Source organism: Mauremys reevesii, linkage group 13, assembly GCF_016161935.1.
Source record: "Mauremys reevesii isolate NIE-2019 linkage group 13, ASM1616193v1, whole genome shotgun sequence".
NCBI classification, from domain to species: Eukaryota; Metazoa; Chordata; order Testudines; family Geoemydidae; genus Mauremys; species Mauremys reevesii.
In genome coordinates, this window is record NC_052635.1 from 13,945,264 (window position 1) to 13,960,398 (window position 15,135).

Here is a 15,135-nt window from a genome sequence, read left to right on the forward strand (position 1 = left end):
AGAAACTGGTAGAATTCTGGAATTCCAACATTTGTATACTTAGGCTTCAGAATGGTGTCACACTGAACCTCCACTAACTCCATCTGCATTTCCTGTGCAACATTGTCAATTTCCACAGCAAATGGTGTGGAAAAAAAGTTGAAAATGTGGTTCAAGTGCCATGAAATCTTTAAACCGCACATCAAACTGTTTGTGTAAGGCCTGGTCTACACTAGGACTTTAATTCGAATTTAGCAGCGTTAATTCGAATTAACCGCGCACCCGTCCACACCAGGAAGCCATTTAATTCGACCTAGAGGGTTCTTTAGTTCGAATTCGGTACTCCACCCCGACGAGGGGAGTAGCGTTAAATTCGACATGGCTATGTCGAATTAGGCTAGGTGTGGATGCAAATCGAACTTAGTAGCTCCGGGAGCTATCCCACACTGCACCACTCTGTTGATGCTCTGGACAGCAGTCCGAGCTTGGATGCTCTGACCAGCCACACAGGAAAAGTCCTGGGAAAAATTGAATTCCTTTTCCTGTCTGGACACTTAGAATCTCATTTCGTGGTTGGACATCGGGGCGAGCTCAGCAGCACCGGCAGCAATGCAGAGCTCTCCAGCAGAGGAGTTCATGTAATCTCTGAATAGAAAGAGGGACCCAGCATAGACTGACCAGGAACTCTTGGATCTGATCGGTGTGTGGGGCGAGGAGTCTGTGCTTTCAGAGCTGCGCTCCAAAAAACGGAATGCAAAGACCTACGAGAAGGTCTCCAAAGCCATGAGAGACAGAGGATACAGCCGGGATGCAACGTAGCGCCGCGTGAAAATCAAGGACCCCAGACAAGGCTACCAAAAAATCAAAGCGGCAAATGGACGCTATGGAGCCTGCCACCACTGCCCCACCAGTGACCATGGACTCTGATGATGGGACAGTGTCGACGGCCAGTTCCTCGGCGATGTTCGCGGACGGGGAAGATGAGGAAGGGTTTGTGGAGGACGAGGCAGGCGTCAGCGCTTACAACGCTGGTTTCCCCAACAGCCAGGATCTCTTCATCACCGTCACGGAGATCCCCTACCAACCGTCCCCGGCCATTAACCCGGGCCCTGAATCAGGGGAAGGATCACTCGGTAAGTGCTTTAACCATGTATACTTGTATTCTTAATATAACAGGAATCTGAAGTATGTGAAAAGGAGGTCTCTCTATATATGGGGATAGAACAGAAATCCTCCTGGGAGATCTCCACGAAGCTCTCCTGGAGGTAATCGAAAAGCCTCCGCAGGAGGTTCCTGGGGAGAGCTGCCTTACTGGGTGCTCCGTGGCAGCACACTTTTCCACGCGAGGCTTTCATGAGGTACTCAGGGAGCATTGCCTCCCCGAGCACGGCTGCATAGGGCCCTGGTTTGTGCTGGCTTTCACGCAGCATGCGCTCTCTATCTCCTTCAGTGACCGTCCTCAGGGTGATCTCGCTCGGAGACTCCTGCATCTAATTAGGGGAATTACTGTAATGTTACGCCTGGTCCAAAGTATTTTTAAAAAATCTCCGGACAGACGGCATAGCAGAGACTCAGCACGCTGCTGCGTGACGAGCGTAACGGAAAGCCAAAGAATCAAATGGACGCTCATGGAGGGAGGGGGGACTGAGGACGCAAGGTATCCCACAGTTCCTGCTGTCTCCGAAAAGCATTTGCATTCTTGGCTGAGCTCCAAATGCTTCTAGGGTCAAACACAGTGTCCGCGGTGGGTCAGGGCATAGCTCGGCAATTTACGCACCCCCCCACCCCCAGAAGTGAAAGGGAAAACAATCCTCTGTTGACTCTTTTACATGTCACCGTATCTTTACTGAATGCTGCAGATAGATGCGATGCTGCAGCACTCAACACCGACATCCTCACTCCCCCCCCGCCATGGGTGGCTGACGGTACAATATGACTGATATCCATCGTCATCATCAGCCTATTGGCACATGGGGCAGTGCAAAAGGACTGGTAACCATGCGTACTAGCATCAGTGAGGTCGATCAAGGGCGCCTGGCCCTAATTTTTCCTGGTAGATGGTGCAGTATGGCTGGTAACCGTCCTCATCATAGCAACAGGGGGCTGAGCTCCATCAGCCCCCACCCTTCATGTATAAAGAAAAGATTCAATTGCCCCTGGACTAGCAGCGTGATGCTGGGCTCCTCTCCTCCACACTTCTTAATGTCCTGTTTGGACTATCATAGCAGCTGGAGGCTGCCTTCCACTCATTTCTCACTAACAAGTCACTGTGTCTTATTCCTGCATTCTTTATTACTTCCTCACACAAGTGGGGGACAATGCTATGGGAGCCCAGGAAGGCTGGGGGAAGAATGGAATGAACAGGTGGGGTTGTTGCAGGAGCACCCCTGTGAATAGCATACAGCTCATAATCTATGCAGGATCTGACACAGAGCAGCTGTGCTCTCTGGTTCTCTGATACAGTGGTTCTCTAGTACACTTGCCCATATTCTAGGCAGGACTGATTCTATTTTTAGATACCAAAAAGGAGGGATTGACTCAGGGAGTCATTCCCAATTTTGTTTAGCGCCCTGGCTAAGAGCAGCCAGGGGCACTTATGACAGCAGCAAATGGTGCAGTGCAAAAGGACTGGTAACCATGCCCATCTTATTACCAATTTATGGTATGGTAGACGGTACAGTATGGCTGGTAACCATCTCTGCTGTCATGCAAAAGCAAAAGCATGCTGCTGTGTAGCGCTGCTGGACCGCCTCTGTCAGCGGCATCTAGTACACATACGGTGACAGGCACAAAAGGCAAAACAGGCTCCATGGTTTCCACGCTGTGACGTCTGCCAGGGCAATCCAGGGAAAACGGGCTTGAAATGATTGTCTGCTGTAGCTTTCCCGGAGGAAGGGATGACTGACGACATTTATCCAGAACCACCCGCGAAAATGGTTTTTGCCACATCAGGCGCTGGGATCTCAACCCAGAATTCACAGAGACAGACTAGACTGTGTTCATTGTTCGCAAAAATGTATCTTTGCAAGGAATTCACTCCCTTTTTCCCATCACACAGCTTCGACTGTCTCCAGACCTGCCACAGCATCCTCCTCACAGAGGCTGGCAAAGATTAGGCGGCAAAAGAAAAAGACACGGGACAAGATGTTTGCTGAACTTATGGGGTGCTCTCGAGACAAGGCGGACCAGCAGAGCCAGTGGAGGGAGAAACTCTCTCTGTACCAGCGCTCACACAGCGAACGGGAGGAGAGGTGGCGTGAGGAAGACAAGCAGGCAACTCAAACGCTGCTTGGACTAATGAGGGAGCAAACGGACATGCTCCGGCGCCTTGTGCATGTTCTGCAGGACCTCAGGCAGGAGGACAGAGCCCCCCTGCAGTGTATCTGCAACCGCCCTCCCCCGCCACAAAGTCCCATACCCCCCTCACCCAAAATAACCAGAAGGAGGGGCGCCAGAGGCCGTGAAAACTGTCACTGCACCCCAGCAGAGTGCTCAAGTACCCAAAAGCTCTCATACCCTAAATTTTGAGAAGTCCTTTCCTTCCCGCCTCACCCAAGCCCGCATCCCAGTTTCATCCCCTAACTGTCTAGTTGATAATAAAAAATACTTTTCTGTTAATTACTGTTTCCATCATGTTCTTTTAGAGGAGACTGTGTTCGAAGGGGGGGAAGGGGGTTGGTAATTGGACAGGACAATCACCTTTACCAGGGTACAGACATGGGGGCAGGATCAGCAGCAGGTCACACACACACTGCAGTCAGTACGCACCCTGGTCGGTATGGGAGGTGGTTTGCAGGTTCTGTGTGGGTGGGGGGGTACGTGACTTTGTAGCGGGGGAGGGGGGTTACAGATCTCATGCAATGGTCCCTGTCCTGGACCACAGAGCCACGCAGCAGAGGAATCTGTATCCGTCCTCCCCCGCCAAAAGGCCACATAGCCCCTGCACACAGAGTCCCAAAAAGGAGGGATGGCAGGCTCCGTTGAAACATCCAGTCCGGCACTGCAGAGCGCTCTGGGAGCAGGAGCCTGTCATTCCTCGAGTTTACAGGCGGTCTTTACATCACTGCACACCCTACCCAGCACAGTCCGTGTCCCAGTTTCAACCCTGTAACGCAAAGCCATCAATAAAGAAACCTTTGTAAAGTTACAGTGGAACATATCTTTTATTTTTAAACGTGTGTTGGAAGTTGGGGAAGCGGGGTGGGCGGGGTATGTAACTGCAGATGCTAGTCAACAGTAACTTGGTAAAGAAACAGGGGCAGGTTCAGCTTCTCTGTAAAGAAACTGAACAGTCACAGGTCACGCTGCTCACTGCTCGCTGGTACTTGAAGAGTTCCTTGTCACTGTGCAAGGCGCCTGCACAGAGCTTCACGAGCCAGGGCATTAGCGGGTAGGCTGGGTCCCCGACGATCACTATAGGCATCTGCACATCCCCAAGACTTATTTTGTGGTCCGGGAAGAAACTACCTTCCTGCAGGCGTCTAAACAGACCAGAGTTCCTGAAAAGACGCACGTCATGAACTTTGCCTGGCCACCCGACGTTGATGTTGGTAAAACGTCCCCCATGGTCCACCAGTGCTCGCAGCACCAATGAAAAGTTGCCCTATTTCTCAGCAGCTGACTGTGGAAGAGGTGGACGATAAGGTGCGAGGAGTTGACAATGGCCATAACTGCAGCGGGATCCGTGCTCAAAGTGCTGTGGCTCCCGCGCTGTCACTGAGCAGAAAAGTGCATGAACAGATTGCCCGCAGGCGCTTTCAGGGAGGGAGGGAGGGCGCATGGGCGCCAACTTATATGGGCTCATGGAGCTAAAGCCCCAGGAATATTCAAAATCAGGGGCTCTGCTCCACCAATATTTGGAGCTAGGTTTCGCCCCTTTAAATCCCAGCCGCAGCCGGGAATCAGAGGGCTCTGGGCTGCCCGCTGCTGCGGGGAGCCCAGAGCCTTTAAAATCCCAGCTGCGGCAGGGAATCAGAGGGCTCTGGGCTGCCCGCTGCTGCGGGGAGCCCAGAGCCTTTTAAATCCCAGCCGCGGCTGGGAATCAGAGGGCTCTGGGCTGCCCGTTGTGGCGGGGAGCCCAGAGCCCTTTAAATCCCAGCCGCGGCTGGGAATCAGAGGGCTCTGGGCTGCTGGCAGCAGCGGGGAGCCCAGAGCCCTTTAAATCTCAGCCGCGGCTGGGAATCAGAGGGCTCTGGGCTGCCCGCTGCTGCGGGGAGCCCAGAGCCTTTTAAATCCCAGCCGCGGACGGGAATCAGAGGGCTCTGGGCTGCCCGCAGGGGCAGAGAGCCCAGAGCCCTTTGAATCCCAGCCGCGGCGGCTGGGATTTAAAGGGCTCAGGGCTCCCCGCGGCTGCCAGCAGCTCAGAGCCCTTTGAATCCCAGCCCCTGGCTGCTGATTGCCCCCTCTCCAGATCCCTGCCCCAACTGCCCCCCAGGACCCCCAGCCCCTATCTAAGCACCACTGGTCCTTGTCTCCCGTTACCCACTCCCGAGACAACTGCCCCTAACTGCCCCTTGGGACCCCAGCCCCTATCTAAGCCGCCCGTCTCCTTGTCCCCAACTGCCCCCGCCTGAGACCCCACCCAACTTCCCCCCCGGACCCCACCCCCTACCTGTCCCTTGATAAACCCCCTGGACTCCCATGCCTATCCAATTGCTGCCTGTCCCCTGACTGCCCCTCCGAACCTCTGCCCCATCCAACCCCCCCGCTCCTTGTCCCTTGACTGGCCCCTGGAACCCCCTACCCCTTCTCCAACCTTGTAATCTTGTGGCACTGGCGCGTTGTAGCTTCATTTTATATCGGCTTACAGGGCGGGAGTGGGGGGGCACCACCATTTTGGGCCCCACCAAAAATTATACAAACCTGCCGCCTATGGGAGGGCGTGATTGACGGTTCAATGATGACAGTTACCCAAAACCACCCTCGACACATTTTTCCCCCCAGCATGCATTGGGGGGAAATCCCAGAATTCCAATGGGCAGCGGGGAGTGCGGGAACTGTGGGATAGCTTCCCACAGTGCACCGCTTCCAAAGTCGACACTGGCCCCGTTACTGTGGACTCACACAGTCGAACTAGTGTATTTAGTGTGGATACACAACTTCGACTTCATAAGGTCGATTCCACAAATTCGAATTAAGTTGATTCGAAATAGTCTTGTAGTGTAGACATACCCTAAGTTAGAAATGATCTCTGCATATTCTTTCAAGCATTCGGGTTCAACTTTTCCTAAGGAATTCAGAGTTGAGCAATGGACCAAATTGCCAGCAGTCAACTGTTTCTCCCACAAAGTACGCTTGACTTTGAATGACTTAACACTGTCATACATCTGCGTTATCACTTGTTTTCTATCCTGAAGCATCAAGTTCAGTGCATTCAGGTGATTAGTTACATCTGTTAGAAAAGCAAGGTTGCAGAGAAAAGTGAAATCAGTAAGTTGTGGAACCTCCTTGTTTTTCATTTTCATGAAGGAATCAATCTCCTCTCTAAGTGCAAAAAATGCTTCAAAACATTTCCATGACTCAGCCATCTAACTTGAGTGTGATACAGAAGTTCCCCATATTTGCTGTCCACACTTGCTAGAAAAGAAGTGAACTATCTGCAGGGGTGAAAGTAACTTACAGAACTTACCAGTACTGCCAGAGTCCTGATGGGGGGCGTGGCCTCATCCGGAAGAGGGGTGGCCTCATCCGGAAGAGGCGTGGCCTCTCACGATTTAAAGGCCCTGGGGAACCAGCTGTGGCTGGGAGACAGTGCTGAAAGCAGAATGAGTAGTTATCAATAGTTCTCTGTCAAACCTGGAGATATAAGTCCATCCATTCTGGGGTCATGCAGGGGTCAGTCCTGAGTCTGGTACTAGTCAATATTTTCATTAATGACTTGGCTAATGGAGTGCAGAGTGTAGGAGGGGTTGCAGGCACTTTGGAGGACAGGGTGAGAATTCAAAATAAACTTGCCAAATTGGGGGATTGGTCCGATACCAACCAACAAGATGTAATTCAAAGAAGACAAGTGCAATGTGCTTCACTTAGGAAGGAAAAATCAAAGGCACAGCTGCAAAATGGGGGATAACTGGCTAGATTCTCTGCGGAAAAGGTTATAGTGGATCACAAACTGAATGAGTTAACACTGTGACGCAACCGTGAAAAAGACTAATATCATTCTGGGGTATATTAACAGGAGTGTCGTATGTAAGACGGGAGGGAATTGTCCTGCTCTGCTCGGCACTGGTGAGGCCCCAGCTGGCATCCTGGGTCTAGTTCTAGGTGCTGCATTTTAGCAAAAATGTGGAGAAATTGGAGAGAGTCCAGAACAGAGCAACTGAAATGATCAACGGTTTAGAAAACCTGACCTCTGAGGGGGGGCATGATAATTGTCTTCATGTATGTTAAGGGCTGTTCGAAAGAGGACGGGGATCAACAGTTCTCCATGTTCACTGAAGGCAGGACAAGAAGCAATGGGCTTAATCTGCAGCAAGGCAGCTTTAGGCTAAGTATTGGGGAAAACTTTCTGTCTCTCAGGGTAGTTGAGCTCTGGAACAGACTCCCAAGGGAGGTTATGGAAACACCATCACTGGAGGTTGTTAAAAAGAAGTTTCACAACCACCTCTCAGGGCTGGTCTAGGTTTGCTTGGTCCTGCCACAGTGCAGGGGGTGCACTAGATGCCTCATGAGGTCCCTTCCATCCCCACAGTTCTAGGATTCTATGACTACGTGCTGGAAAATGAATTACGGGTCCTTGCGCCTTTATGGGTCACTGGTTCCGATCTCACCCTGGTGTGGTGCACTGGCTGGTTCAGAGGGATGGGGAATGGGACATGGGGCCTTTCCCCTCTAAGAGAGACCACTTTGATCCAGCCCCAGGGCAGGGCACTGGGTGGGGATGGGACATGGATCTTTTCCTCTCTACAGGGTGACGGTTCCCATCTGGCCCCAGGGCAGGGCACTGGCTGGCTCATGGGGTGGGGAATAGGTTAAAGGACTTTTCCTATCTAGGTATCACCAGTGACAATATGGCCACAAGTTGAGTAGTTCAGGCCTTGTCTACACGACACATTTCTGTCGACTAACATCAGCTTTTGTCGACCAAAAAGTGCAGGGGCATGCACTGCAATGCTCCTCCCAACAATTTAACTCCCCTGCTGCACCGATAAAATAACCTCACTACCTCGACGAGAGGCCTGGAGCTTTTTGCCGCAACGTTAGGTTGACACAGTGTCAGTGTAGACACTGTGCTTGGTTATGTCCCCGTCAATGGCTTCCAGGAGGTATCCCACAATGCCTATCCTGACCACTTTGGTCAGCAGTTCAAACTCCACTGTCCTGCAGCCTGGTACATGGCCATCTGGCCCCTTCAAAGGCCTGGGGATTTTTGAAATTCCACTTCCTGTTTGCTCATCATGCACAGCTCACATCACATCTTCCCGTGCAGGTCTCCCTCTTGGAGCACGGCGGAGCTGTTGGCTCTGCTGGGTCAGTGAGAAGAGGAGGCTGTGCCGTCCCAGCTGCACTCAAGCCATGGGAACTTCGATGCCAATGGGCAGATCTCTCATGGCTTGTGTGATAAGGGCCAGGAACGGGACCCGCAGCAGTGCCGTGGGAACATAAAGGTGCTGAGGCAGGTGTGCCAGAAGTCAAAGGAGGAAAACTGTTTTTCTGGTGCTGCGCCAAACACCTGCCACTTCGATAAGGAGCTGGTCACCATCCTCGGTGACCCCACCTCCACCGCCAAGAGCCCTGTGGATATTTGTGGGGGGTGGGGTTGGAGACAGTGGCCAGTGGACTCAACCCTGAGGAAGATATGGTGGAGTTGGAGGATGAGGTGAGACAGCTGACAGGGTCGTCCGGTACCATGATGAGCCAGGACCTCTTCTTGACACCTGAGGGTTCAAGCCAGGCCCACCCCTCGGTCAGTGGCGCGCATGATGCAGGAGAGGGGAGCTCTGGTAAGTGCTCATTTTGAATTAATACAGCTGGGTGACATGAGGTAGAGCTGTCCTTTGTTTCTTTATCCACTAGAAGTGGGCTAAGGGGTAGAAATGTACAAGACTATCTGTGTTTGCATCTGCTTCACATTCCTCCATGCAGCTACGCAGTGGGGGAGCCCTGTGGAAAAGTTTGTTAACGTACACTGAGGTTGCATGGGAATCCTCCAGAGGGATCTCTGGGAAACTTTCCTGGAGGTACTCGCCAATCCTTTGCAAAAGGTTCCTTTGAAGAGTTGCTTTGTTTCTGCTGTAGGAAACTTTGCTGTGCCAATCAGCAATCACTTGTCCAGGGATGAAAGCAGCCGACAGGTGAGCAGCATAAGAGACCCAGTCTGAAGCCACATACACTCCATAGAACAGGGGCTGTTGAAAAACGGCACAAAATGTAGTTGAAGCCCATGGAATGATGAGACAGAAAAAACTGCATCATGGGACAGTGAGTCTACATCTGTGATGTGCTGCAATCCATTCCCACAACTCCAAGCAGCAGAAGGTGGAGAGTTGCACAGTAGGATAGCTACCCATGGGTCACTGCTCTCACTCTTAATGCAAAATCAACAACTGGGCACGCGCTCCACCAACATGAGGAATGTTGTGTGACCACGCACAAGCGATGCAATTATATCCATTTATGACTGTCGGCGTAACGTGCATTACTTAACTCTGTGTTGTAGACATAGCCTCAGTGGGACTTGGGAGTGGGGTGGGCCAGTGGCCTCTGGTGAACATTTCAAGTGGGGCATAGCAGAAACCCCTGTGACTGCTCCACATCATAACTCCCCCTTAGGCCCAGACATCTGGGAGTGCTTCATCCTTTCCCACATTTCCCAACCCACTTCGCCCTGGCCCCTGAGGTCTCCCAGTTCTCTTCTCCTCAGGCCCTCAGGCTCACTCCCTTCCCTGTCTGGGGTGCTGTCTGAGGTGCGCCAGCAGAGCTGGGGGAACCCAGGGCTGGGCTAGCAGGGACTGTGCGTTGGAATTAAGGGGCATTGGCAGAACTGTTTGAAGCCCACATCTTGGCCAACACACCTGTTATTTCTCCACTCCCCCAGCCCACCTGGCAGGTTATTTGCTTTTACTCCCAGTTCCTAGGACTTCTCGTGACCAGCTTTGTTTGCTGAATGTCACCTTCCATATCTCTCTGGCCACCTGCACGTCCAGGGTCTATATAATGCAGACCCAAGCAGGCGGAGGCTCAGTGGCTTTCATTTCAGCAGGGATCCAGATCCACCCCGGCACAAGGACAAGGTGAGTTGATGACCCAGCTGGGGTCAGGTGAGGAGGGTCACCAATGTTCAGCGTGAGGGTCAGCTGATGTTCTCCTGAATTCAAGTGGCTAAAGCAGGAGCAGCTGGGACCCAGGACTCCTGGTTGCTATGCCCAGCTCTGGGAGGGGAGTGGGGTCTAATGGATTAGATCAATGGCAGGGCTGGAAATCAGGACTCCTGCCTGTGGGAAAGAGCATGTCACCTACAGATTGGAGCAAAGGGCTCAGCAGACCCCACTGTGGCTCCACTGAGCACTGGAGCAGGAGTTTCCACCAGTTTAGATCTTACCTGTGAGCTGCAGAATTTCAAAAAGCAAAGCGGGTGAGAGGGGCTGCGTCAGGTTATGCAGAGAGGGAGGTTCAGGCTACCGGCTCATTTTAAATTAGTTATTTAATGGGGAATAAAGTAAAGAGACTGGGCTGAGAGGACCTGGGGTGACATTGAGCATCCCATGCTGTGCAAAGCTGGGCTGACTGTCTGACCAGTGCTACCTGGGTCCCCTTGTTACCCAGGGTTTTCAGAACCCACATCCGCGGTAACTTAACTGTTGCACTCCCGGCAGGGTCAGGAATAAATCAATAGGAACAGCAATTCTGTCTGATCAAGGATTCAATGCAAGTACGTGTTCTCTAGCGAACACTGCAGTTTATTAGATTTAAGCACACACAGACATAAGCAATAGGTTTAGAACATCCCAGGTATTTACCTAACATCTGGAACAGTATTGAGTAATTGACAGCAGGTGTGCAGTGGGCAGTTGCTCACCCACTGGGGAGAAAAGGTGTCAGGAAAAATGTCTCTCAAGATGGCTTCAGAGCACTGCTACAAAGTGCACTCTAATGTCAGAGGAGCCCAGACTCAAGGTCTTCCATCCACCAAGGTTTTCAGTCTCACTTGTTTACTTGTCCGTCCCCTCCTCCCGTTCTGATTAGCAGAAACTGCCAGCTAGATATGACCTTGCTTCTGAAAGCCTGTCTCCAAATTAACCCTTAACGGTATGTGGTGTTCTATTTCATTAATTCATGGTGACTGAATGCACATGGGCTATACCTGGAACCAGCTAGAGCGAATGGCCCAGGATAGAAGACTCTGGAGATCTGTGGTTGGCGGCCCATACCCCGGTTGGGGTGACGGGCATGAATGATGAATGATGAATGCACATAATATGGCTGCAATTAGTTTGATCACATTCTGGGGTACACACAGCCCTCAAATCCAGGGCAATAATAGTGGACCTTAGACTGCAATCTGCAAGGAGCTCACCGGGGGCAGGCAGGCTGAAGGAGATGAGCAGGTGGAAGGCCAGGGTGGAAACAGGTCCCCTCTGCCCCATATGTCCATCCCTCCCTTTCCTCCCCACTGCAGGGTTATCGGGAGGCAGAGACACCATGGCTCAGAGGGGACACCACCTGATGCTGCTGCTTGTCTGGCTGGCCACGTGGCTGGCTCTGGCCAGGGGGGAGACGCGCTATGAGAAGTTCTTGAGGCAGCACGTCGATTACCCAAAGAGCAGTGCCCCGGACTCCAGGACTTACTGCAACCAGATGATGCAGCGCCGGGGCATGACCTCATCGGCCTGCAAGTTCACCAACACCTTCGTCCATGCCAGTGGTGCCACCATCACCACTGTCTGCAGCTCTGGGGGGACCTCGGCGAGTGGGGACCTGAGAGACAGCAAAGCCTCCTTCGCCCTCACCACCTGCCGGCTGCAGGGGGGATCACAGACACCACCCTGCAACTACAATGCAGACACCAGCACCCAACGCATCCGCATCGCCTGTGTCGGGGGGCTCCCTGTGCACTATGACAAATCAATATAGCCTGGGCCCATTGCACAGCATGGTCAGTCCCCCCCAGCCCCTGCTCCGATGCTGCCCCCAGTGCGATTATACTGCAGAGCCATCCCTTCCCCACCCTCTGATGCCCCTAAGCCGCCCCTTCCCTTCCCCACCCTCTGATGCCCCTAATGCCCATTATACAGTACAGCTGCCCCTTCCCCGCCCCCCCTCTGCTGCCCTCTAGTGCCCATTATACAGCATAGCCGCCCCTTCCCCACCCCCACCCTCTGCTGCCCCTAATGCCCATTATACAGTATAGCTGCCCCTTCCCCACCCCCACCCTCGGCTGCCCCCTAGTGCCCATTATACAGTCCAGCCGCCCCTTCCCCACCCCACCCGCTGCTGCCCCCTAGTGCCCATTATACAGTATAGCCGCCCTTCCCCACCCCCACCTCTGCTGCCCCTAGTGCCCATTATACAGTAGCCCTTCCCCACCCCCCACCTCTTCTGCTGCCCCTAGTGCCCATTATACAGTATAGCCGCCCCCACCCCCATCCTCTGCTGCCCCCTAGTGCCCATTATACAGTATAGCCGCCCCTTCCCCACCCCACCCCCACCCTCTGCTTCCCCCTAGTGCCCATTATACAGTATAGCCGCCCCTTCCCCATCCCCCCTCTGCTGCCCCTAATGCCCGTTATACAGTATAGCCACCCTTCCTGAGTCCCACCCTCTGCTGCCCCAGTGGCCCGTACGTAATAATGTGAGCCTGATCTATGACCATGACCCTGACACACTACAGTGATACAAGTAATACATCATCATCATCATCATCAGTGCAGCATTTTCTGGGTTGATACGTGATGTGGGATAAAGATTGCACTAGGTGGAGCCCTGGATGCTCTTACGGGGCTGCTTCCTGCAATAAAACACATGATTGAAAATGCAGAATGGCTGGGTCTGCTGTTGTGCTGGACTTGATGCAGAGAAATCAGACCTTTCTCTCTTTCTCTTTCTTCCTGCTTCAAGCTCCCCAGCTGCAGAAGGATGTGTGGGATGACCAGGATGTGTTGGGAAATGATTTACAAGTCCATTCCCTTTTAGGGCTTCCCCTTGGCTTCTCAGCAGAAGGGGACTGGCTGGCTCTGGCGGGCAGGGAGTGGGGTAAAATGTGTGTGCCCCCTACAGATCCAGCCTAGGTCATTGACACTGTATTTTCGTTTATAAGTCCCTATATAGGGAACAAATATTTGATAATGGCCTCGTCAATCTAGTCGAGAAAAGTATAACAAGATCCAATGGCTGGAAGTTGAAGGCAGACAAATTGGGACTGGAACTAAGGTGTAAACGTTTAACAGAGAGGGCCAAGCGAGCTGGAAATGTGTGGAGGAGCCGGGGGCTCTGGCTCGCTCAGCCCCTATCCCAGCAGCCAGGCCCAGGTTGGGAGTGGGGGGAGTGGCTGCTGCCACCTCCCCAGCTGGGCTTTCTCACAGGCAGCCGCCGCGCTGCACAGAGGCAGTGACCTTGAGCGGCCACCCTCAGCCGGTGTGAGAAGCAGCTCTGTCCCGCCCCCACCTGGGCCCGTCTGCCGGGGACAGGGGCTGAGTGAGCCAGAAATGTGCCAGGGGGAGGGGCAGGGAGAGGACAGAGCCCACTCTCCCTCCTCCCTTGCCACTTTGGCATGGAGAGAGTGGTGGCTCCAAGTTGAGCACAGGGCAGGAGTTGCTGGGGAAGGCCCTGGGAGCAGGGTCCCTCTGCTCAGCTGGAGGTAGGGGCATTGCCTGCAGCCCTCCCCTGATGAGGTGTCTGCAGGGGTGCGGGAGCTCTGGGGAGACACTGGTGCTGTGAATCTCCCCAGGCCAGGGCCAGCCCCAGCCCAGCCCAGAGACGTGCTCCCAGCTCCTGTGGCCCCAGCCCCCCAGGAGCTGGCCTGATTGGCTGCCCTGGCCCATGGGAGGTGGGGCAGGAAGGTTCCTCCCAGAGGTGACATACGTGGTGGTCACAGTGCCCCCCCTTTACATTGTGCCCTCCCCGACCCCAGTATCAGCAGTCAAGGGTCATCTCTGCAAGCGGGTAATTAACCATTGGCACAATCTACCAAGGGTTGTGGTGGATGCTCCATTGCTCACAATTTCTAACTCAAGATGGGATGTTTTTCTAAAAGCTCTGCTCCAGGAATTACCGGGGGGGCAGGTCTCCTGCCTGTGTGATCCAGGAGGTCAGGCTAGATGGTCACGGTGGTCCCTTCTGGCCTTGGAATCAATGAATCTAGTGAGTACTGACTCCAATCTGGCCATAGAGCCTGTGGGAGTTGGGAGTGATGGTCAGGAATGGGATATGGGGCGCTGCCCCTTTTGGGATGCCAGCTCCAGTCCTGCCCAATGGCTATGAAGGGGATACAGGCCCTTTCCCCTCTAGGTGTCACCAATTTCTCTGTGGCCATAAGCTAGGTGGCTCATTGGGGATAGGGAAGGGGCTACAGGGATTTTTATCTCCGGAGTATCAGGTGCCATGTTGTAGGCCAAAAGCCTAATGGGAAGAAATTGTCTCAGGTAAAATTGTACTCCATTTTGCTTATTTTGCCTTATAGTCCATTTTGCTAGCTTTGAATTAGTAAGAAGAAATTGTTCTGACTTTATTCTTTACTGATTGTGTTAATGATTGTTTCTAGAAGGATAGATGTTTTATGGCTGTAATTGCCTTATTTACTGTTCCTGTGAGTGAAGAACATGTGGTGATTAACTGAGCCAAGACAACTGGCCCGGGTTGTCAAGAAGGGAGTGGAGTGATCCAGGATGGCAGATTGACGACCCGCACACCCCAAGGACGAGATAAGAAACAGCTGCGGATCTTCCCGGTAACAACTCAAAATAATGCTAAACAGAGCAACTTTGAATCCCTCGTGAGTGACAGCTCCGGTATGACACAGCAAGGTCCAGAGACTTGTATGGGAATGTATCACTATGAAAGAAGGGTGTGTTGCCATGGGACTTTGGGTTCATTCTGAATCAACACTGGAGCTTCAAACACATTCGACAGAGCCCAGCTCCCCTCCCTCCTGTGCAGTTTCAGCTGGCCACTGAAACTGACCAAGCAACACTAAGGACGTAACTATAAGATCCAGCGGCA

The 15,135-nt window shown here is 52.9% G+C and overlaps 1 protein-coding gene across 1 annotated transcript; it reads left to right on the plus strand.

The window, feature by feature from the left end:
* The first annotated feature begins 11,619 nt into the window (after positions 1-11,619).
* Positions 11,620-12,051, plus strand: LOC120381192 (ribonuclease). The gene has a single exon (XM_039499345.1). It carries the CDS (start codon positions 11,620-11,622, stop codon positions 12,049-12,051), a length of 432 nt encoding a protein of 143 aa, XP_039355279.1.
* Positions 12,052-15,135: the final 3,084 nt, after the last annotated feature.

Bases quoted from the DNA above. Each gene is read 5' to 3' on its own strand.
- LOC120381192 (XM_039499345.1), top strand. From the start codon at position 11,620: ATGGCTCAGAGGGGACACCACCTGATGCTGCTGCTTGTCTGGCTGGCC.